Source organism: Salvia miltiorrhiza, unplaced genomic scaffold (genome assembly GCF_028751815.1).
Source record: "Salvia miltiorrhiza cultivar Shanhuang (shh) unplaced genomic scaffold, IMPLAD_Smil_shh original_scaffold_252, whole genome shotgun sequence".
Lineage (NCBI taxonomy): Eukaryota > Viridiplantae > Streptophyta > Magnoliopsida > Lamiales > Lamiaceae > Salvia > Salvia miltiorrhiza.
The window spans coordinates 44,106-69,396 of NW_026651510.1; the positions used below are offsets into that span (position 1 = coordinate 44,106).

The 25,291-nt window shown below is 33.7% G+C and overlaps 1 protein-coding gene and 1 long non-coding RNA gene across 2 annotated transcripts; one reads left to right on the forward strand and one right to left on the reverse strand.

The window, feature by feature from the left end:
* Positions 1 to 12,675: 12,675 nt before the first annotated feature.
* LOC131003657 (uncharacterized) lies at positions 12,676 to 14,208 on the reverse strand. Its single transcript, XR_009094758.1, has 2 exons — positions 14,075 to 14,208; positions 12,676 to 13,119 (listed from the first exon to the last, which is right to left on the reverse strand). It is a non-coding gene; the product is annotated as an uncharacterized LOC131003657 (long non-coding RNA).
* Positions 14,209 to 17,891: 3,683 nt separating this feature from the next.
* Positions 17,892 to 18,894, forward strand: LOC131003647 (uncharacterized). Its single transcript, XM_057930179.1, has 3 exons — positions 17,892 to 17,975; positions 18,277 to 18,532; positions 18,674 to 18,894. The coding sequence occupies exons 1-3, from the start codon at positions 17,892 to 17,894 to the stop codon at positions 18,892 to 18,894; spliced, it is 561 nt and encodes a 186-aa protein (XP_057786162.1).
* Positions 18,895 to 25,291: the final 6,397 nt, after the last annotated feature.

Consider the following 25,291-nt stretch of genomic DNA (forward strand, 5'->3'; position numbering starts at 1 on the left):
GGGGTGGAGGGGGGGGGGGGGGGGGGGGGATTGTGTATAAATTATTGGTTTTTTAATAAATTTTTAGTATTTTATATTTAAATTTTAAATTTTATATTAAAATTATTAATTATTAATGTTTTTTATTTTACATATTATTCTATTTTTCATCGTGGTGACATGACATAAATATACACATTTGACATAAATATGTGACATAAATATAATAGTGTGAAAAAATAAAATCGACGTTATGTTGTACAGTTGGATGAAAACGATGTCGTTTTGCGCCTAAAATTTGATTGGAAGATCAGTGAGTACGTAAAATAAGAAAAAAAATAGTTAAGTAATTTTAATACAAATTTTAAAATTTATATGGAAAATGAGAATTTATAAAAATTTCAATAATTTATATGCAGTTAACTTATTTTTTATAACTTAATTTAATGAAGGGATTTGGTAAATTTTCATGTATGTCTATGTTAAAGAAGATAGTATTCTATATTATCATAAAATAGTACTCCCCTCGTCCACAAAAAATAGTTCATTTTTGCTGTTTTGGAATGTCCACAAAAATTAGTCATTTTTCATTTTTAGAAACTATCTATCACATATTGGGCCTCATTCTCCACTCACAATATAATTAATTATCATTATAAATATTATTTTTAAGTTGGCTCCTTTTTTCACTCACAATACAATAACTATTTTTATTAAAACTCGTGTTGTCTACCTTTAAGATTATTTTTGGTGGACAGATGGAGTACTATTAATATTTTGAAGTCAAAAATTATATCTAAAAGAAATAAAGTGTTTTGCATGAATTTACTAAATACTACTCGCTCCGTCCTATTAAATTTGTTCCATTTCTTTTGGGTACGGTTATTAAGGAGAATATAATTATTATACTAAAAGTGTGTAAAGGTTTGAGGAAATATTATTTGTAATACTCCCTCCGTCCCTAAAATAACTTTCTCTTTTTCCATTTTGGGACGTCCCCCAAATAACTTCTTCTTTCTTTCTTTCCATTTTTGGAAACATACCCCACCACTAATAATACTTTATTTATTCTTACTTTTCACTTTTCACCACTCCCAATACTAATTATAACACTTTTCACAACTTCCAATAATAATTATATCATTTTTTCTCCACTATCAATACACTTTACAACTTTTTATTAAAACCCGTGCCGTCCCTAAAGAGGAAGCCATTTCAGGGACGGAGGGAGTATAAAATTATTATTAAATATAAAAACAAAATAAAATTAATGAGATAATTAAAAATGAAAACACAACAGGATCAATGGACAGATGGAGCAATTCATTTGATTTTCAATTTATCCATAACTTAGCAATCTAAGAGCACTCCCAGCAGAAATCCCAAAATTATGCTCCTATAATTCTCCCTAAAGCTTCTCTATTTAATTTTAGGATCTCGATTTTATAAGTGCATACACCAGATCTCCTATTTTCTACATAAAAATAATAATTATGTGTGGGCCCTACTAATTATAAGGCAACCTTTTGTCAAATCTACAAGTTCAGTCAAAATCGGAAGAAACGTGCCACAGTAAAAGAGATCTATTTTATTAGTACATAAAATCTATATGAACGATTACACATCCATGTAATTAATAGTATTATTTTTTTATTTTTAATTATTTTTCATATATAATTTTTAAAAATAATAAATGTCATTTGATATTTGTATATTGAAAATTTTGAATCAAGAATTATCAATAAATATCACAATAACATAATTCATGACAACAAATTAATTTTAATAGTTTAATTGAATGTTATAATTTCTATAGTGGCATGTAATAAATTTAGGGAGATGTATATACAATAAAGTTCAGAATATTTACATATAATTAATAATAACTTATGTTATATAAGTAATATATTTCACATAATAAATGTGTATGTATATTTATTGATTTTAATCTATAATAGATTTATTGAATGTACATTGACTTAATTAATCTAACATATATCTATATAATAATAATATAAAGGGTTAATTGCATGTAAATCCATAACTTTTACACGGAATTGGTTTTTACACCTAATTTTATTTTTCTACTTTTAAATACATAATCTTTCGTTTTTGTCTCAAATTTGTCCAACGACCGATTTTTTCTTACGCCGGAGTCGGAAGTGCCATCATGGTGGCACATTTGTGACATGTGGTAAAAAAAAAAAAAAAAAATTCAAATCATCATCTTCCACAACCTAATTCATCTCTCCCCCCTTTTTCCCCCTTCCCCCCACCCGCTGACCCCTAATTCACCTCCCCCACCCGCCGACACCACAACCGCCGCCGCCACCATTCACCTCCCTCAACATCTCTTGTCTCCCTCTCACCCCTCAAAGATCTGCCCTCGCTTAGATCCGCGATTTCTCCTCCAAGATGCAACCACAAAATGTCTTCACCGGAGCTGGTGATGAAGATAGAATTGTATAATATATTATATATTTAATTATTGATTTGTCTTGTTGGTCAAGTTAGTTTGTTTCCTTTTAGATGTTTAGGGTTTTATTATAAATAGGAGTTTTATTTATGTTTTAGTGGAGTCGAATTGAGAGTTAAAATGTAGAGGGTGAGATTGTTCCCTTCTCGTGGTGTTCTTCCGGTATTCATGAGTGAATCAACGGATTAACCCTTATTGTACGTATTTCGGTATACGATGGTTATCAACGGAGTTCGTATATTATCAGTATCAAATATATTTCACGCTTCTACCTGCATCAGCTAGGCGCTGCGATTCCGGCAGCTCCATGAGCGCACCATGAGGGCTCGTCGTTAGACAACGTCCCTGAGTCTCATCCCGTGTTTCTAACTCACCATGAGTTCCATCTCGGGCCCCATTTTGGCAAATCACACAGAGTTCTGATTCATGGTGTTTTTGCTTGGGGAAAATCACATTTTAGCTGCTTTGATGGGGATTTTGTGGCGGCCGTGGGGAGGAGCGACCTTGCCCAGCCGCCGGCACCGCGGCGGGTGGAGAATGCTATGGGGTTGTGGCGCCGGCTTGTTGTTTGGTTGTCAGCTGGGGTTGTTTGGTTGTCGTCTGCAAAGTTTACAGTCACGAGCGAGATCCAGCCGGCGTCGAGAGGCAGAGGGCGGTGAATGGCAGCAGCGGCAGAGGGCGGCGCCGACGGGTGGGAGGAGGTGAATTAGGGGTCAGCGGGTGGGGGGAAGGGGGGAGAGATGAATTAGGTTGGGGAAGATGATGATTTGGAATTTTTTTTTTTTTTTGTCATATGTTACAAATGTGCCACCATGTCAATTATGGCTGTCACAGTGGCATTTCCTACGCCGGCATAAAAAAAAAATCGGTCACCGAACAAATTTGAGAGAAAAACGAAAGGTTATGTATTTAAAAGTAGAAAAATAAAATTAGGTGCAAAAATCAATTCCGTGTAAACGTTATGGATTTACAGGCAATTACCCCTAATATAAAAGGGCAAAAATATTCAAATAACCTAAATTATAAGTGTTTAAACAAAACAACTGATAATATCAATATTATATGTAATCAAAGCAGTTCATTAGAAATAATTTATCACTCACACACAAACATAAAAAGTTAAGTTTTCACTTTTAAAAATTTGAAGACATTATAGAGTAGTACATCTCAATCAAGACAAGTGGTCTACTAGTTTTGTTATCAAAGTTATCATTTTTCAAAAGAAAATATGAACTATCAAAGCTGAGAGATGAATATGATACAATTAAGAAATTTAGAATAAAATCAAATTCGTTATTACAATTTAAACTCGTAAAAATGATCAATTTTTTTCTCATACACATTAAGTGTATGTTTCTAAAAAAAATGTGAAAATGCTAACTCAAAATAATTTTACTACATTGAACCTTAAAAAAAAACTTTTACTTTCTTAAAAAAATCTTAAACTTATATGTAATCAATTTCTTTCATTAAAAAATAATTCATTTTAGTTCAAATTTATCTAAAAAAATTCATAAATTCACACAAAAAATGGTACTATAAATTTTAGTGTGCACAAAACAATCATCCAACTTCTTCTTTTCTCTATTTGTCCTCATCCGTGTGGATACTTATAGTCTATTTGTCTCAATTATATGGAGTTATTTTTTTCCGGATGTCCCAAATATATAGGCCGATTTTCATAAAAGGTAATGCATTTTAAATCATTTACGATTATATCTCTATTTAATTCTTTGATTAACTCTAGAATTAATGTATCGTCAAATTAAGAACAAATATGGCTATATTAGAAAGTTACATGTATAATTTTATTTTCTAATGATTTTCCTAATTCTAGTGTAAAATTCAATCAGCCTATCCAATTGAGACGAAAAGAGTTTTGAAAAAGTCTGAGCTGTATAATATGCATCAAAAAATAAAAGCTCTAAAAAAACTTTCTTGCTAACATGCATAAAAAGAAATTCTAGAAAATCTTTCTTCCTTAGTAGAAACCTTAAAGAAAAATATATGGATATTTATATGGACATTTTAACTAGCTAATAATGATCGTTGATAAAAATATATTGTTGAGATATTGGTCATTGATTTGATTTACATACAACTATAAAAAGTCATATCTTTGTTTGAACCCTTATAGTATTGATGAGATCTATTTTATATAAGATAAAAAAAACTTACGAATTTTATCTTTTTAATTATGAAATTATTACTAATTTTACTATAGTTTTATAATACAGAAAGACATCAACTTCAAAAAATATAAAATATTTATGTTTTTTTGCTAATTTAGTTAAATAACTATTACTATGTACCACAAGAAAGCAAAATTGGTTTCTTATAATTTGAATCTCGACTAATATTTTTTAGGTCAAAACATGAAATATTTTGCATAATATTGATAAATAGGAAAAAAATAATCCTTTTTCTGCAATGGGCAAAAAAATTCGAGACAATGTCATAATGTCCCATATAATAAAGGGTAGAAAAAGATAATGTAATAAAGTATACATATAAAAAAATAGATTATTAATTAAATAGCGGCTATATATAAAAAAGAAAGAAATGAACTTAGAATCCTTGTAAGCACAAATGAGCAGACTAAGAGCCGAGCCGAGCCTCGTTAAAACCTATCTAAGAAAACCTTCACGGGAAAACCTAGATAGAAAAAAGAGTACTCGTCTACATGTTGACCAGAAAAAGGTGAAGACAAAATAAGCAAAGAGCGGATAACGACTTCGAAGGCTTAGGCCTAACCATCACCTCCAAGCCGCCGTGGCTCGAAAGAAAATAAAAGCAAAGAAAACGAAACAAGAGAAAAACCCCACATGACGAAAAAGAACGGAGACAAACAGCTCAAGAAAGAGCATGACACAAAACAGCTCAAGAAAGAGCTTGACACGGCGCATCACTGACCAAAGCAAGCCGGCAAAAAAAAGACCCACGCCGATTGATAAAAAATATATGATCAAAGTATATAGATTATTATATCAATTTGATCAAAGTATAAATATAATTAATATAAATTAATGAAATAATATAAATAAAAAAACAAAAAAAAAATCTCTTATTTAAATGAGGTGAAGCATAAGATAGTGGAAATATGGATTTCTACAAAAAGTTATCATAATTCGACTATGAGGTTAGATAAATAGAAAATAAATTAAAAGAACATATCTACATGATTTGATTTGATTTTTGAAAGCAAAAAAACATTAAAATCAAGTAGAATAATTAAGAAATTGCAATATGCTTCAACCAACATTTGAAGATAAAACCTGTGTAGCAAATTGTTTTAAGGAATTAACAACTCTAGCTATTAGTGCTTTTATAAGTATTGGATATCAAATACTAAGAGCACCCGCATCGCGGGTACTCGAGGAGCTCCTCGAGGAGAGGGAGGGCATCGAGGAGGGCGATGCAGCATGGAGCTCCTCGAGGACTCCTCGAGTTATCGAGTATCCTCGAATGGGCGGAGGAGATGGCGCGTGCAATGCACGCGCCCAATTTAAAAAAAAAAGGAAAAATTCGAAAATTTGAATTATATTCGAATTTTGACTACAACTCCTCGGTTTCCGCACCTTTGACCGACCGTTTTCCTTTTTTTTTTTTTTCTCCTTCTTCTCTTCTTTAAAACACCCCACCTTCTTCCTTCTTCTCTTCACACCTCTTCTTCTCCTACAATTTTCTCCGTCATGGATCCACACAACCCTTTCTACGATCCAAATTGGTGCCCCGATCTCTCCTCCGATTATCATCCTGATATGGGAGGAATCAACTTGGAGGAGAGCCCGCCCGAGGAGGAACCGGTCAGTGCTCAGCAGAGTGTCTCCCCACCAAAGAAAGGCGGCCGGAGGAAGGAAATGTCCACCAAAATCAAGCACGACAAGGCCGCTAGGTACCGTCATACGTATGCTCCCGAGCATACGGATCTCATCGTCCAAATTTGGGCGGAGGAGACCAACGACTCGATCCGTGGGACGGATCAGAAGGGAGAGGCATATTGGGGCCGGATCCGCGACCGTGTGAACCCCATCCTCAACGTCGACCTTAAGATCAAGCAACTTCAAGGCCACTGGTCCCGGGTGAGCGCGGATGTGCATCTCTGGGAAGCTGTTTGGGTTGAGACGCGCAACAATTGGCCGTCCGGTCATTCGGATGATATGATTCGTGAAAAGGCCCAAACCATGTTCAAGGCTCGAAGCCCACACAGGGCCTCCTTCAATTTCTGGAACGCGTGGAGAGTTCTCCGGAACAATCCCAAGTTCAAGTCGATGTACCTCCTTGGAGACGTGCATGCCTCCAAGAGGACAAAGACTACGGAGGAGGGCGGCTTCACCACCTCGGCGTCGGGCGAGGAGATCTCTTCTGCCCGGCCCATTGGCAACAAGGCGGCGAAGGCGGCGGCCAAAGGGAAAGGGAAGGCAGCAGCGTCGCATACGAGCTCGGATCCTCCACCAGAAATTGTGGAGAGGTTGGATAGGAACGACGCGCAGATGAGGGCATTCACCGCCCAGTACCAGCGGAGGAACGATATCCGGGAGAGGGAGCTCGATATGCAGCTCCTGAACACGGATACGACGCACATCGCGTCCATGGTCGCCGACGTGCTCAGGCGTCGTGGTCTATCCTAGGCTTTTAATTATGTGATTTTAATGATGTTTTAGGTTTTTTAAATTTTTATGTTTTTTTTTTGGTGTTTTTAAATTTTTATGTATTTTTTTTATGTTTTAAGTAATTTTAAATTTTATGTTTAATCCAGTATTTAAATATGCAATTTAAATTATGCAATAAAATTTAAATGAAAAACATAAAATCAAAACTAATATTATCAAGTAGGCTATCAAGGAACCCCAATGCAGCACTACCTACTCAATAACACAAACACTATCAAGTAGGCTATCAAGGAGGTCCCAATGCGGATGCTCTAACTAACTTCGTTTAAGGAAGGAATTTTCATAATTTTCACAAATATCATCATGCTGAAAAGAACATGTGAAAGACTGAATAGAATTATATATATATATATATATATATATATATATACATATATATATATATATACATATGGAGAGAGAGATAGGTTCAGCAGAGAATACTAAATATTTAGAGAATAGAGAATTTGTGAAACAAAAACGAATAGATCTATAATTTTGATGAACAAATCAATACCGCATGAACAACAATTTGCTCCGGGTTCGAATCCTATTGGTGGCAAGTTTTTCTCTATTTTTACTAAATACGTTTGTTCATTACTTATGTTGATCTGTTCTTAAAATGTATAAATTTGTTCAAGATGAAAAAAAAGATAATTCTCTGTTGAACTCAACCATATATATATATATATATATATATATATATATATATATATATATATATATAGAGAGAGAGAGAGAAGGGTTCAACAGAGAAGCTAAATATTGTGGAGAATAGAGAATTCGCAAAATAAAAACGAACAGATCTATAGTTTTAATGAACAGATCAATGTACCGCATGAACAACAATTTGCCCCGGGTTCGAATCCTGCTGGTGGCGAGTTTTTCTATATTTTTATTAAATACGTCTGTTCATTACTTATGTTGATCTGTTCGTAAAATATATAGATTTGTTCGTTCTCTCGAAAAAGATAATTCTCTGTTGAACTCAACCCTATATATATATATATATATATATATATATATATATATATATATGTATATATATATATATATAGGGGAGGGCTACAGTAAAAACACTTCTTAAAATATAAATATAAACGTTTTTTAATGTACGAATTTTATCCAACAGGGTTACGAATTCATCCAACATGGTTACGAATTGTGAAAAATAAATTTTTGCTACCTTTGGGATTCGAACCCAGGACCACGAATTCATCCAAAAGGGTTACGAATCAACCGTAGATCTTGATGATCTAAGGGCTGAAAATCATTTATATTTTATACACTTAAGAGTGTTTTTATTCTAGCCCTCCCCTATATATATATATATATATATATATATATATATATATATATATATATATATATGATTTTATTTGAATTACAAGAAAGTTCTTTATAATTATTTTGCCCGAGGGCTTTTTTCAGGCATCGGGTGCTCTCGGTTCTGGGGTTGTTGTGGTCGGGCTCTTTTGGTTGCTCCGCGAGAAATTTTACTTGGTTCTCACTCGGCGTTGAGTTATGTGACCACCAGCTGGTGTTTTTGTGATGGGGATGGTGGCGGCCTTGGTGCCTAGTTTTCTTCCCGCGTTTGTTTCTTGTTCGACTTTTTTCTTTGGTTCGTTGTTTTTGTTTCGGCTTGGTTCTTTTGCCTTTTGCCTTTCTTGCGTCGCGAAGGGGGGCGGAATTACTTGGGGACATGCAGTGGTTAGGTCGGAGCTTCCAAAGTTCTTCCTCTTTTCGTGGTCGTTTTATTTTTCGCTTTTTTCTTGCGATTATTTTATTAGACGAGCACTATTTTTCCTTGTTTTGGTTTTTCTATTTGGATTTTCCATAACAAGATTTTAATGAGGCTCGACCCTTAGTCAACTTTTCCTATGCTTTCAAGGATTTTTAGATTTTTTTTTCTTTTTATAAAATCGCAATTTAATAAATATTTTGCCTTAGGTTTTAGTCAACTTTCGACTAACAATTTAATGCATGTCTATAATCCAGTTCATCCAAATGTTAAATTATTAACAATTGAAAAGTCCATTCAAACACTCATATATATATTAAAGCATGTAAATATTGAACACATTAGATTCATGGAATCGTTTGATTCACTTTTCAACTATATCGTTTTTCACTGTATTACCTCACATATACACACATATGACACATATAGAAATTGAATTAAATAAATATTAATTTTAAAATATAATCATTTTCAGTTCTTATATCATGAAGATCAATTGTGGATCTGTCACTTTGCTGAATCAATTCATGTCGAAAATTCTAATTCCATCAAAAATGAAAATTCTTTTATATTTATAACATTTATCATAATAAATTTATGATTTTGGAATAATTCTTAGTTTCTAAGGAGGTTCATAGTATAACCTACCTTGCCTATATACACATATAAACATAAAAGCATAGATTTTGTCTTTATTGGAAGCGTGAGACTGACATATGGAACCTTACACACCTCGTTTATCTCGTGCTTGCTTTGTTCCAAGAGATTATTATACTAATCTTCCCTCTCACATCAATGACTCCTCTCGTCCTACTATCTCCAAAAATATTGGCAATAATACTTCTATTTCTATATATGTTGAACTGTATATTTTATTTATTTAAGAACCATTGGACCCTTTCACATTTTGTCATTTTGTAAGTTGGCTTTCTTTTCCTAATGGTATTGAGTTAGTTCATTTTTATTTATAACACGATTCAGTCTTTAAACTTTTTTATCTATGCTAATGGGTCAATTAGACTTGCCTTATATATAAGGTATAGAAAATATATATATATATATATATATATATATATATATATATATATATATATATATATATATGCGGAGCCATGAATTAAGTTGGGAGGGGGCTGAACTTACACGGGGGGTTTGGGGGCGGTAGCCCCTGAGAATTTTTTTTTTTAGCATTCCGTATATTTAAGATATTTTTTATTAAACTACGAGCATAATAGTAATAATAACGGACAATATTTTCATAGATTATATAGTTTCAATATATTACAATTTTTTTTTGGACATTCTGTATATTTAAGACATTTTTTTAGGCATTTTTTTTTATTAAAAGACAAGCATAATAGTATAATAACAAACAATTTTTGTTGGGCATTCTATACATTTTAGGCATTTTCTATTAAAAGACAAGCATAAATACTAACAAATATTATTTACATAGATTATATAATTTTAAATAACACAATTATCCTTAAATTAAGTATATATGGGGGAATATATCAATCAAATACTCCTTTGTAAAACAAAATTCTTTTATAATAGATATAAACATATATCTATATATATTTTAAAATTAAAAAAAAAAACTCAAAATTTGGGAAAGGGCTCCAGCGCCCCCCCATATATATATATGGATCCATGGAGAATGACAAATAATTTGAGAATGAAAAATGGATACCGTCCACAGGATTATGCATATCTAACGGTTCATATAAATCTTCTATATTAAACGCCTATATATATCTAAGGTTAAATAAGTAATTCAATGTTTGAAGTAACCGTTTATTTCTATATATTGGCTAATCAAATCTATTTTTCTGCGGAAGTTATCTACTACTTTTTGATTGATTTAATATTTTTATATTTTTTTGAATTTGTAAATTCATCACACTTAAATTGTATGTTGTGCACAAAATATATTTGTACGTTAATATTTTCATAATTTGTACGATAAAATTTATTTTAAATATTCGCAATTTTTTACGTTTATTTGAAATGTTTTATGTTAAATATTTTATGTCAGCAAGAAAAATTCAAATATTTTATTTAGATGTTCGTAATTTTTTTAGGCTTATTTAAAATGTTTAATGTTAAATATTTTATGCCAGCAAGAAAATTTTGAATATTTTATGTAAATGTTCGTAATTTTTTTATATTTATTTGAAAAAATTTATGTTCAATTACTTAGATGAATAGATGTGTTATTTTATTGAATTTTCAATCCATATGCTATATTCCATCAAATTGCATCACTCAAAACAATAAAGCAAATAAACAAATGAAATTAGCTTGCATCACACAATCCTCACAATTAGCGTAAGTACAAATATTTATTGGAGAGAATATTAGAGAGTAAAAATCGATTTTACCTTCCGAGTAAATTCCCCTAAAAGTCCTTCCGTCTTCTAAGTTGTTGGTGCATTTAGTTTTACGCGTTTTCTTTTCTTCTTTTTTTGAAATTTTGAAAGCCGTTCGATTTGATGTATTTAAAGGCTTAGATGTATTCTCTTTTCTTTAGTTATGCCTTATTCTTCATAAATCCCTCTCCAATATATATATATAGGGAGAGGTTCAAATAAGAACCACTAATAAAATAAGAACGAAGAACCATTTTAAGCCATTCGATCATCAAGATCTACGGTGAATGCATCATCTTGGTGGATGGATACAGATGCTGGGTTCGAATCCTGAAGGGAGCAAAAAAATTATTTTTTTTGGATACATTAAATTTAATAGCGGATGCAGTTTTTTTATTAGTTCTTATGTTCTCACGATAATTGTGGTTCTCACTATAACCGCACCCTATATATATATATATATATATATATATATATAGAGAGAGAGAGAGAAAGGTTAAACAGAGAATGATAAATATGTGGAGAATAGAGAATTGATCTTGAGCATTAAAAATTGCAAATCAAGCGGCCTAGTTTTAATCTTGATTTGTTTCCTTAATATGGCCGAAAAGGACAATAAAGTAAATTGTTAAATATTTAAAACCGTGAAAAACACATTGAAGATCATATATATATATAGATCTTCTTATTTTCGGCAAGATACCACTAAATCATATATTTTCCTATATTTATTATTAATCTCATTCATTTAGTCATTTAGCCGATATCTTCAAGATTTGTTTCTATATGGAAAGATTTATTTTTATTTCTCTGCAGACTCTCTGGCCCCCTCCTCTATTTGTTTATCTCTTTCGTTTAAACACAATATTGAACTCGAACGATATCAACACAATTTATAATCTGTACAATAAATTTTATTTAGATGTTCGTAATTTTGTTATGCCTGTTCGAAATGCTTAATGTTAAATAATTTATGTTAATCAGAAATATTCAAATAATTTATTTTGGTGTTCGTAATTTTTTTACGCTTGTTCGATTTATTTTATGTTAAATATTTTATGTTAGTCAGATAAATTCAAATAATTTATTTAGGTGTTCGTAATTGTTTAAAGCATGTTCAAAATGTTAAATATGTCAAAAAATGAAAAAAAAATCAGATTTCACAATAGAAACGAAAATAAAAGCGATTCAATTAGCGAAAATGATGATGTTTCAAACCGAGGACACATCCAAACATGAATTTCAATTAGAGTTTGAAGTTTAACCTATAGTCTTAATTAATATGCTATATTAACTCCAAATATCAACTCTCTCCATTGCTGAAAGTTGGCCTAAGATATAATATTTTGAACAATTATAGAGAATAAATTGAACAGCCAAAGAAAAATTGCGAACATGTGACTGGAAAAAAATAAGATGTTTATCAAATAATGCAATAAACATTTTGAACAAATATAGAGAATAAATTGAACACTCAGATAAATATTTCGAACGTGTGGTAACGGAGAATCACAATTTGTAAATGAACAGATTACAATTTCTAAATGAACAGAACATACTTTGTAAATAAACATATCATAAATTTTAAATGAACAACACATATTGTTTCAATGAACAAATTATTCTTATAACTACTCCTAGTTGTTTCCAGCACCTTCACTTCCAATAGCAGGCTTGCAATTTAGGGTGTCCCCTTTGCGGAGGCTGATTGTTGCTGCCATTGGAGGAGGATTCGGTACATCGACTTGGCCAATATTTCGTCTCCTGCAGCAATCTCCCTCTCGTCATAATCTAGCCTCCGTCTTGATCTCTGGTTGCTCCGCGGCGAGACGCCACATCCAAGCGCGTAGGCCCTATTCTTGCACCTCTTCCTGCAGGCCTTGAGGGGTACATCGCCGGCTGTGGAGGCAATGATTTTGAAGTGATTTCCATGTAAAAACTAACGCCAAACACACAAATTCACTAAAACTATAAAACAACCTGATAATTAAACAAGGTGGACCAAATCTGTTCAAGAATAGTTCAAAATTTAGCATAAAAAAGTTCCATCATCCAGTCAATACAAATGCATATATTAAACAATATAACCACAATCATAAACCCTATTTGAAAAATGAGATAGAAAATCCAAAAAAAATTCGAAACACAATACCTTGATTATTTAGATCCACCAAACGTGATTCAAATCGGCGAACACAGTATGCAAAAACAAGTGAAACAGAAAATCATATTCAAAAACTGAAATCCCAATATCTGAAATCTCATAATCTCAAAAGACTTTCAAATTTCCCAACAATTTCTTCATCGTCAACAACATCAGTTGTTCGAAACAGAAAATCAAAATCAAAATCAACAGTAAAAGAACAGATTCATACAAATAAACGACACCAACATATGCTTGATTCCACCGATAACATCAATCTTCGACAAATTAAAAAGAGTTAAACATATATCAATAAACGAACATACCATATCAGAAAAAAGAACAGACGCACACAACTAAACGAATGTGTCACCATAATACTTACATCAGAAAAAAGAACAGAGCCCAACATCTCATGCGAACGACTTCAACTTTTCACAAAAGGTTTTCGATATTCAGCGAAAATCAATTGTTCAAAACATAAAATCCAAAACCTTTAGGGTTTAGGGTTCAAAACATAAAATCCAAAAATCCCTAAAACATATCATGGATAGCCAAAAAAAAATCGCAAAACCTTACACATACCCGTTCGATTTCAGCAAAATAAACCACAAACAAAACAATGTTCGAAAATCAAAATTCCCTCAGTATTTTTGAACAAGTCGCCGGCTGAATACGAAAAAAAAAAACTTGAAACGAGACCTTAATTACCTGGCGGCGGCGAAATCTGCTACAGAGAAACCTTAGCTGCCGTGAGAATCGTGGGAGATGAAGTGGAATGGTGGTGACTGTTCAAATCTTCTAATGGACGCGGTAGATAGGAGTAAAATACGGAACTACCTTATTTACTCTACTAGCATTTGCATCCCGTGCAATGCACGGAAAAATATTTTTTAATTTTTATATTTATATAAAAAATAATATTAATTTAATTATTATACTCATAAATATAATAAAAATTATTTTTAACTAAATATATTAGAATTGAGTATTAAAAATAAAAAAAATTACAATTATAAAATTTGATATTATGAAAAGTCAATAAAATAAGTTAAAAAAATAAAAAAAATACTAATAAAAAATAATCAAAAATACATTTTTTTCAAAAAGATGAGGGAGGAGAGAGAAATTTATAAAATTTTAATATTTAAACAAATTTAATTTGTACATTTTAAATCAAATACTATTTACATAAAATATATCAAATTAAAGATCTTATCGTGATCTTTAATTTGATATGCATATTAAATATTTTATAATTAATCGAATTTTATAATTTTGAAAAAAAAAATAATGGAAATATGTAAATGGAATATTAAAAAATTAATGGTAGTTTCTTTTAAAGAAAAGTTAATGGTGTTATGTGCACATAATTAAACGTGCATAAAATTTACAAATATATTAATTTGAGTTTGAACTTTTGACTTTAATTTTTCTAGTATTTACAAAATTGCCACCTAAATCAATTTGAAATCAATTTCAAATTGAAAACTCCCTTTTTAATATAGTATAGATTGGATTTTACCCAACTACCCTAATTCCATTTACAAAATAAATTCGAACAGATTAATTGCAAATTCCTAATTTTCTGCAGATTATATATCAACCGCACGATTTTTTAAAATCTAGGGATGAGATTTATTCTCTCTTCTCTATACATAGGGTCATTCTTTGTTTAACTTGACCCTATATATATATATATATATATATATATCAACTAGTAATAATATATACGTATTAGCGTTTATTGACACTAAAAGAGAAAAAACTTTAAGTAATGAGTTTGAGTACTAATAATTATGCATACTAAAACATATGCTACTAATAATTGTGTACGTTATTTTAGATGAGATTATAAGAACAATATAATTATAAATATACCAGTGAATAGTGCAACAAAATAAACATTACAATATTAACCTAGAGCCGAATTGCGATCATTTAAAACATACTATATGCTAATATAGCTAGCTTGTTTGAATTTCAAATTCATGCATAATTATCGTTTAAATTAACATATTCATATCAAAATCGATTTTTTATTTTTCCAAACACTACGTTAAATTTATTATGCATGTATTTTTACAATAATATTAATATGAAATTGGCGAACTTTCGCCTAAGATCACAAAAATAAATTTACCAACCATAGTTTTTTAATCACAAATTATTGTGTGCGGTGATCGCATGCCATCCGTTACGTTTATATATATATATTTTGAGAGAAGATAATATAAGAGGTAATTGCCCTAAATACATTACATTTCCCCATTTTCTAGTATTGCACATCACCTTTGAAATCCGCCTCTGAATACATCACCTTTCCTTCTTTTTTTTCTTTTTTTTTTCTTTTTTTTTTCTGAAATTGCACATGGTCAGCCAACTACCAAACGTGAAAATGACGTGGAAGCCAGAAACGCCACGTATACACGCTGGAAAATTATTTTAATTAACGTGGCAGCCATGTAAAACTACGTAGTTTTGAGTTCTATTTTTTTTTTTTCAAAAATGTAAAAAATATCTATAATTCTAAAATCTGAAATTAAGCTAATGCCCTAATTTTCGCACCATACTTCTTCTCAAATGAACAAAGCTTTCGCACCATAATAATAATAATAATTAACATCAAATTACTACTAAAGCTCAGGTGATATAAACTGTAATTAACTTCAAATTGAAAAGATGTAACAATTCAAAGAAAATTATATTCAGAGAGATGAAAGAAAAACTAAAAGACGAAATGTGAAAACTAATTACAAAATAAATATGAAAGAATGATTCTGACACAAATCAATGACGCAAAAGCTTGAGCGCCTTAGCCAAAGTAGCTCTAAATCTCCGTACATCAATGGTGACATTCTGATTATTCAAGTAGACATCTCTTAGCTTACTCCATCACTACTTGTGTATCGACATCGAATCTCTGAGCACACGGAATGATCCATCGGATAGCGTTGGATGAGAGAGCTCTCATTCATCTCAATCTTGTAATCCAGATACCTTATCTCCATCCCCGCCGACGGATTCCCGAAATCGAGCTTCGCGAATGTCAATGGCGCCCAACGGCACTATCTGGATGGGCATCGCTTTGTTCATTTGAGAAGAAGTATAGTGCGAAAATTAGGGCATTAGCTTAATTTCATATTTTAGAATTATTGATATTTTTTGTATTTTCGAAAATTAAAAAAAAAATAGAACTCAAAACTACGTAGTTTTGCCTACATGGCTGCCACGTTAATTAAAATAATTTTCCGGCGTATATACATGGCGTTTTCGGCTTACACATCATTTCCACGTTTGGTGGTTGACTGACCATGTGCAATTTCAGAATTAAAAAAAAAAAAAAAGGTGATGTATTTTGAGGCGGATTTCAAAGGTGATGTGCAATACCAGAAAATGAGGAAATGTAATGTACTTAGGGGCAATTACCCCATAATATAATATAATTGTATGATGATGCAACGGTAAGGTGCTCATAAGTCATAACGCCTCATTTCCTATAGATCCCAAGTTTGAAATCTCTAACCCCCATTTTCGCAATTTTTTCCTTTTTTTTTCTTTTCTTTTTTTTTACACTTTTTGAGTTTTCTTTTTCTTTTTTTTTCCTTTTCCTGTATTCTTTTTTTTTCTTGCATTTTTTATATATAGTATTTTTTTCTTTTCAGTATTTTCTTTTTGGGATGTGATTTTTGGACACTAGATTTCTTAGACACCTTTATAAAAAATCGATTTTTGCTTAATATTTAATTTGACCGATTTTTTGTTATTTAGTGATTTGTCTAAAATATCATTTTCAAAAATAATTATTGATATGAAGAAAAGTAATGTTATTTTCACTCGTTAGTACTTTTATTCTTAACTATTTGGTCAAGTAATTATTGTCGTAATAAAAGGTAATTATTGTTGCAAAGAAATGTTAATATCTCTAAATTTTTACATTTGTTCACGATAATTGTTACTTTTATTCATTAGAATTTGTACTTTTAGTTATTTGATCAAATAATTATTATTATAAGAAAAAGAGAATTATTGATATGTATAAAAGTAATTAATGTTATTTTTACTCATTAGAACTTGTACTTTTATATATTTGGTCAACTATACATTTGTGCGAACAATGTACTATATCTTATGCTTATTAAAAGTAAATATTCCTATAAGAGCATCCGCAACGCTCTACTTGATGGCTTACTCGAGTAGAGCGTTGCGCTCGTGTAGGGGCGTTGCGGGGGTGGGGGAGGAGGGTACTCGAGTGCTCGGGTAGCACTCGAGTAGCGCGTGCTCTGAGCGCGAGCACGCGCTCAAATAAAAAAATAAAAAATTAAAAATTTTAAATAGCCAACGGCTATTTGGCTTAAATAAGTTTTTTTTAAGCCAACGGCTATTTTAGCCGTTTGGCAATTTTTTCCTTTTTTTTTTTTCTCTCTCTCTCTATAAATACTACTTCTACCTCCCTCATTCATCACACCCCACTCCTTCTTCCTCCTTCAATTTTTCTTAAAAAAATCTCATCTTTGTTCTTCCAAAAATGGCGGAACCCCAGCATGATTCTTCGCCTGATTCCGACGATGTAGCTGAAAGGTTCATGGAGTGGGTAGAGATGCAGAAACAAGTGCTTGCTCCATAGTGCTCCCAACCGGCGCCAGAGCCGGCGCGTGTGAAACGTCCCCAATCATACGTCCACCGTGATCGTGAGGAGGCCCATGTACGTCTTATGCAAGACTACTTCAGCGACAATCCAACGTACGGTCCTACTTTTTTCCGGCGTCGTTTTCGAATGCAGAAGGAGCTGTTCTTGCGCATCGTCGATGTTGTTCAAGGTAAAGATACTTTCTTCCATATGAGCACTGATGCAATTGGTCGAGACTCTCTGTCCCCTTTGCAGAAATGTACATCGGCTTTCCGCCAATTAGCCACCGGGGTATATTTTCGACGAGTATCTCAAAGTCACCGACTCCACCGGGCGTGTATGCCTCAAGAAGTTCTGCAAGGCGATCATCCGGGCTTTCAGAGCCTATTACCTGTGCCGTCCAACGTCGGAGGACGTCCAACGCCTCATTCATATGCACGAGACGCGACACGGCTTTCCCGGGATGCTCGGGAGCTTAGAAGAACTGCATTGGGCGTGGAAGAACTGTCCAAAGGCGTGGCACGACGCCTACACACGCGGTGATCAGGGAGAGCCCACCTTGATATTGGAGGCCGTTGCATCCCACGATTTGTGGATTTGGCACGCCTTCTTCGGCGTCGCTGGTTTGAACAACGACATCAATGTGCTGAATCATTCGTCTCTCTTCTCCGACGTGTTAGGAGGAACGGCGGTGCCGGTGGTCTTTCATGCCAACCAGCGTGAATACCAGATGAGCTACTACTTGTGTGACGACATATATCCGAAGTGGCGTTGCTTCGTCAAGAGTCCACCAATGGCGACCAATTCGAAGGAGGCAAGGTTCAAGAAGATGCAAGAATCGACACGAAAGGATGTCGAACGCGCCTTTGGAGTCCTTCAGGCTCGATGGGGAATCATATGAAGTCCGGCACACAATTGATACGTAGAGCACCTCAAGGACATCATGTTGTGTTGCATCATTCTCCACAACATGATTGTGGAGTACGAAGGTGAAGCGGCTCTCAATTGGAGAAATGACAACTGGGTGTCTAGCAGTTCTTCGACGGAGAGTGCTCGACAAACACCGGTGTCCTTCGAGGAATACGTGCGAAGAGATTCAATTCTTCGAGATAGACATCTACATCCTCAGCTCTGAAATGATTTGGTGTAGCACCTTTGGGCACGTTTCGGACCTCTAGGGCCGGAGTAGTTAATTTTTAGGAATTGTTTTATTTTATTAAAGTTTTATGTAATATTTAGGATTTTATAATTAATGCAATTTAAATTTGAAATAAATTGTGTTGTTTAAATTTGAGCAATTAAATTTAAATGAAAAGCATAAAAAACAAAACTAAAAAAATCAAGTAGGCTGTCAAGTAACCCCAATGCAGCACTACTTACTCAATGTGGTCCCTCACTATCAAGTAGGCTATCAAGTAAGCCCATTGCGGATGCTCTAAGGGTTCTAGACTCAAGGTTTAGGGTTTAGAAAATATAATACTTTATATATTGAATGAAGGTAAATACTTATATTAACGTAAGTATACATTTGTGCGAACAAATGTATATCTTATGCTTACTAAAAGTAAATATTCCGATTAGGGTTCAAGATTTAGTGGTTCAAGTTTTAGAAAATATAATATTTTATATTGAATGAAGGTAAATACATATATTAACATAAGTATACATTTGTGCTAACAAATGTACATTTTATACTTATTAAAAGTAACTATAATCTTAACAAAAAAAATTATTATTCATCTGAAGAAAGTAATATTTCAAAAGAATTACTTTTTTCATGAAAATTATTATTTTTACTCACGAAAACTTATAATTGTAATTATTTGGTTAAGTAATTATAGTTGTAAGAAAAAATAACCATTGATGTGAATAAAAATAATATTAAAAAAAAGAAATAAATGAAGAAAATAAAAAATTAAACAGAAAAATAGAAGAAAATAAAGGAGCTAACAAAAAAAATAAAGCAAAAACTAAAAAAGACAAAAAAGTTGAAAAAAAAAAGGCAAAAAAAAACACTGAAAAAAAGCACAAAACGAAAAAGAAAACAAAAAGCAAAAAATCGAAAAAAAAGGTACAAAAAAAAAGGAACCAAAAAAGAAGCAAAAAATCACATACAATGTGCTTTGAACCCGCAACCTTGGAGCTCAAGAGTATAAGGTGCAAACAATTACCACTAAACCAAGACATTGATTTTGTTTTTTGTTGCGAAAAATATGAATATAAGAGCATCCGCATTGGGCTTACTTCATAGCCTACTTGATAGGAGGGGACCACATTGAGTAAGGAGGTCACATTGGGTTACTTGATTTCTTTAGTTTTGATTTTTATGCTTTTCATTTAAATTTAATTGCTCAAATTTAAATAACACAATTTAATTAAAATTGAAATTGCATTAATTTAAAAATCCAAAAAAAAAAAAACATAAAGGCATAATTTAAAACTACATAAATTAAAATCCTACTCCAGATAAGTCCACGACGCTTGAGCACTTCTTGGACTATGTAGTTGTGCAATGTCCTTTGTGCATCCGTCATGTGTGTCGTATCCGTGCTGAGCAGCTTCATATCGAGCTCATCCCTCTTGAGCTCGTTTTTCTTGGCGTACTCGGCGGTGATTGCTTTCAAGTTCTGGTCGGACCTGTCCAACCTCTCCACATATTCGGGTGGAGGCTCTGAGCTCTGCGACGCCTTCCCCTTCTCCTTCGCCGCCTTGTTTCTCATTGGCCGGGAAGATGATATCTCCTCGCCTGACGCCGAGGTGGTGAATTCGCCCGTCTCCGTAGTCTTCGTCCTTTTCGAGGAATGCACGTCTCCCTCGAGGTACATCGACTTGAACTTGCGGTTGTTTCGGAGAATTTTTCACGCATTCCAATAGTTGAAAGCGCTCTTAGTTGGGCTTCTACCTTTGAAGAGGATTTGGGCCTTGTCCCGGAGCATGTCGTCCGAATGGCCGGAAGGCCACCAGGTGCGCGTCTCTGTCCAAATTGCCTCCCACAGCCGCACATCCGCGCTCACTCGAGCCCAGTGCCCTTGGATTTGGTGGGGTTTGAGGTTGGCGCCAATGAGGGGGTTGACACGGGCGAGAATCCATCCCCAATACGCCTCCCCCTTTTGATTGGTCCCACGGATGAAGTCGTTCGTCTCCTCCGTCCAAATTTGGACGATGAGGTCCGTCTCCTCAAGGGTGTAGGTATGACAAGTAGTCCTTCCTTCCTCCTCCGGCGGCGCCGGCTTGTCATGCTTGATCTTGTAGGCGATTTCCTTCCTCCGGCTGCCTTTCTTCGATTTGAAGGCACTATGGGCCGCTGGTGGCTTCTCCCCGCCGGTTGGAGGGTCATCCCCCAAGTTACATCCCGTAAAATCGGGATGATAGTCGCCAGAGAGATTGGGGCACCAATTTGGATCATATATGTTTGGGTTGTGCGGATCCATGGAGATTGTAGAGAGAGGAAGAAGATTGAAGATGGTGGAGAGGAGATGGAAGTGGAAGAATAATGAAGATGGTGGAAATGGAATAGGAAAAAAGGGGAATTTAAAGAAGAGAAAAAAAGAAAAAAAATAAATAAATTGGAAAATGCCAAAAAGACCGATTTTGAAATTTGATTTTTTTTTTTATTAAGGGCGCCTGTAGAACACGCGCCAATTTTGATGAGAGATTGGGTATACTCGACAGCTCGAGTATCCCTCGAGTAGGCGAGGCTTGCAACGCCCTACTCGATGCTCGCCCTACTCGAATAAACCCCATCGAGTAGGGCGATGCAGGTGCTCTAACTCTTTTAGTTAGGGTCAACCAACTGCATCCTATACGGTTGACCGTATGCAATACCAACCATTTTTTAATTTGGAAGGAGTTAGAGAGATAGTACAATATATAAATATATTAACTATAAAAGATTAACATGCAGCTCAAATATATACTAATAATTTGCTCAATTAACACAATCTTGAATTTCAAAGATAATCTAAAGTATACTCTTAATTAGGCGAAGGAGTGGGGGTTGGTGGATAACAGAAGGAATATATCATTATTGAGGTTAGGTAATAATATCAATAAAACCTTCTAAATGCATGTAAACACCTAACCGAACAAATATTAAAAGAATATGTAATCAAAGAAAGTGGCTATCAATTTTAATTAACCTCCTTTGCTTAGCCATTTCTAAACAAATTTCGAAATTTCATGCCATAAATAACATTATTCAACAAATTTAAACCATATTTTGCCCGATTTCAAGAAAAATAAGCTTGTTAGTTTGAAAGTTTCCCTCCATAACTAACAATTTGATATAAATATAGTGTTTAGATTATGTTTATCTATTTTCCATCTTAATTCTTTTACTTTTTCCTCCTATGAATGGTGATACTTCCTTAATAAAAAATAATTAATTTATATATTTTAAAATTAGGAAATTCTTCAATAATTAAAATGATAATAAAATTAGTGACAATATCATAATTTAAAAGGATAATTTTATGAATTCATTGCATCATATAAAATAGTTCTAATCAATAAAAATAAGTTAATTTTATAGCTGGAGACATGTCATCAAATTAATGACTAAAACCTTGACAATACATTTTTAATCCACTTAATTACCATTATTATTTAGTTACTTTTTTCACCAAAATATTCATATATATTTTCTTTCAAGTTTCTATTAATTTAGAAAGAGTTTTCACAACTTATTTTTTAAAGATATATTTTACCATTCCAAATTGTATGTCCTCTTATTTTATGGAAACTCAATATTTCCACCTTCAATCATAAGAGCATCCGTAATGGGGTTCCTTGATAACCTACTTGATAGTCTACTTGATAGTGGTTGTGTTATTGAGTAGGTAGTGCTGCATTGGGCTTCCTTGATAGCCTACTTGATAACATTAGTTTTGATTTTATGTTTTTCATTTAAATTTTATTGCATAATTTAAATAACATATTTGGAAAATAACATTAGTTAAATACGCCATTAAACATAAAATTTAAAAACACCTAAAACATAAAAAAAAATTACATAAAAATTAAAAACACCTAAAACATCATATTACGTCCTAGTCTAGACCACGACGCCTGAGCACGTCGGCGACCATGGACGCGTGCAATGCCCTTTGTGCGTCCGTCATGTGCGTCGTATCCGCGTTCAGGAGCTGCATATCGAGCTCCCTCTCCCTGATATCGTTCCTCCGCTAGTACTGGGCGGTGAATGCCCTCATCTGCTGGTCGGACCTGTTCAACCTCTCCACTATTTCCGGTGGAGGCTCCGAGCTCGTATGCGACGCTGCTGCCTTCCCTTTCCCCTTTGCAGCCTTCGCCGCCGCCTTCGCCGCCTTGTTGCCAATGGGCCGGGCAGAAGAGATCTCCTCGCCCGACGCCGAGGTGGTGAAGCCGCCCTCTTCCGTAGTCTTTGTCCTCTTGGAGGCATGCACGTCTCCAAGGAGGTACATCGACTTGAACTTGGGATTGTTCCGGAGAACTTTCCACGCGTTCCAGAAATTGAAGGAGGCCCTTTGTGGGCTTCGAGACTTGAAGAGTTTTTGGGCCTTGTCACGAAGCATATCATCCGAATGACCGGAGGGCCAATTGTTGCGCGTCTCCACCCAAATAGCTTCCCAGAGACGCACATCCGCGCTCACCCGGGACCAGTGGCCTTGAAGTTGCTTGATCTTAAGGTCGACGCCGAGGATGGGGTTCACACGTGCGCGGATCCGGCCCCAATACGCCTCTCCCTTCTGATCCGTCCCACGGATGGCGTCGTTGGTCTCCTCCGCCCAAATTTGGACGATGAGATCCGTATGCTCAGGAAGGTAAGTATGACGGATCCTTCCTTCCTTGTCGTGCTTGATTTTGGTGGCCATTTCCTTCCTCCGGCCGCCTTTCTTTGGTGTGGAGGCACTCTGCTGTGCACTGACCGGTTCCTCCTCAGGCGGGATCTTCTCCAAGTTGATTCCTCCCATATCGGGATGATAATCGGAGGAGAGATCGGGGCACCAATTTGGATCGTACAAAGGGTTGTGTGGATCCATGACGGAGAAAATTCTTGAAGAGAAATGGAGGAGAAGAAAATTGGAGAAGAAGAGGTGTGAAGAAAAATGGAGAAGTTGGGGTTTTTTAAAGAGGAGAAGAAGAAGAAAAAAAAAATGGAAACGTTCGGTCAAAGTGCGCAAATCGAGGCATTGCAGTCAAAATTCGAATTTAAATTCGAATTTATCAATTTTTCTTTTTTTTTTTTAATTAGGGCGCGTGCATTGCACGCGCCTTCCCTCTCCCCCCCTTCGAGCATACTCGAAGACTCGAGTACCTCCCCCCGCAACGCACCTACTTGAAGGCAACGCCTTCCTCGAGGAGCCACTCGAGGAAGGCGTTGCGGGTGCTCTAACTATTTTTCAATAATCAAGCCTTGACACTGTAGCACCTGTGTTGAAATAAACTTTATTCATTTATATACTTTCATTGAAAGATTGTAGCACCAGATGTTGAAATAGTATAATATACTTTCATTGAAATAAACTTTATTCATTTTTATACTTTCGTTGAAAGATTGTAGCACCTGATGTTGAAATATTATAATAAATGAGCGAGAAGTAATTATTTTTACGATCGTAACTCGTAAGTACTATAATATATTGTACTCCTTTCGTCCCACCTTCATAATCCCTTATTTCTTTTTTAAATGTTCCACAATATAGTCCACTTTTCAAATTAAATTAGTATTAAATATCTTTTTTTTTTTACCAAAGTAACCTTATTTAAATATAATCAAACATAGAATAAATAAGGGCAAAATTGAATAATTACATATATTTTGTATTTTCCAAGTACTATTTAAATTTTCCAAGCACTATTTATTACATTTTCTTAATATGTGTGAAAAAGTGAAGTGGACTATGGAGGTGGGACGGAGGGAGTACATATTTGATTTAGTTAGTAAATTATTCAGCAAGTATAATACAATGAAAATCCATCAATACACAAACACACATTTATGCATTACAACATAATTTTGATAATATAATTAATTGTTCTTAGTTAATAGATAGATTTTTATAAGTTTCTTACATTTTAATATAACAATTATAAATATGACATTATATTTATAAAATTAATTTGTTGTCATAAATTCTGCTATTAAAAAAATCCACTATTAATTGTTGATTAATCTTTTTAATGCATAAGTATAATATACTATTTATACATACTAATAATTTTCAGAAATAACTAAAATCACAAAACAGGGGCTTAATCGCTAAACATATAATTGCAAATAAAGAGAAGAGTTAAATACATAAAATTATTCAATCTCA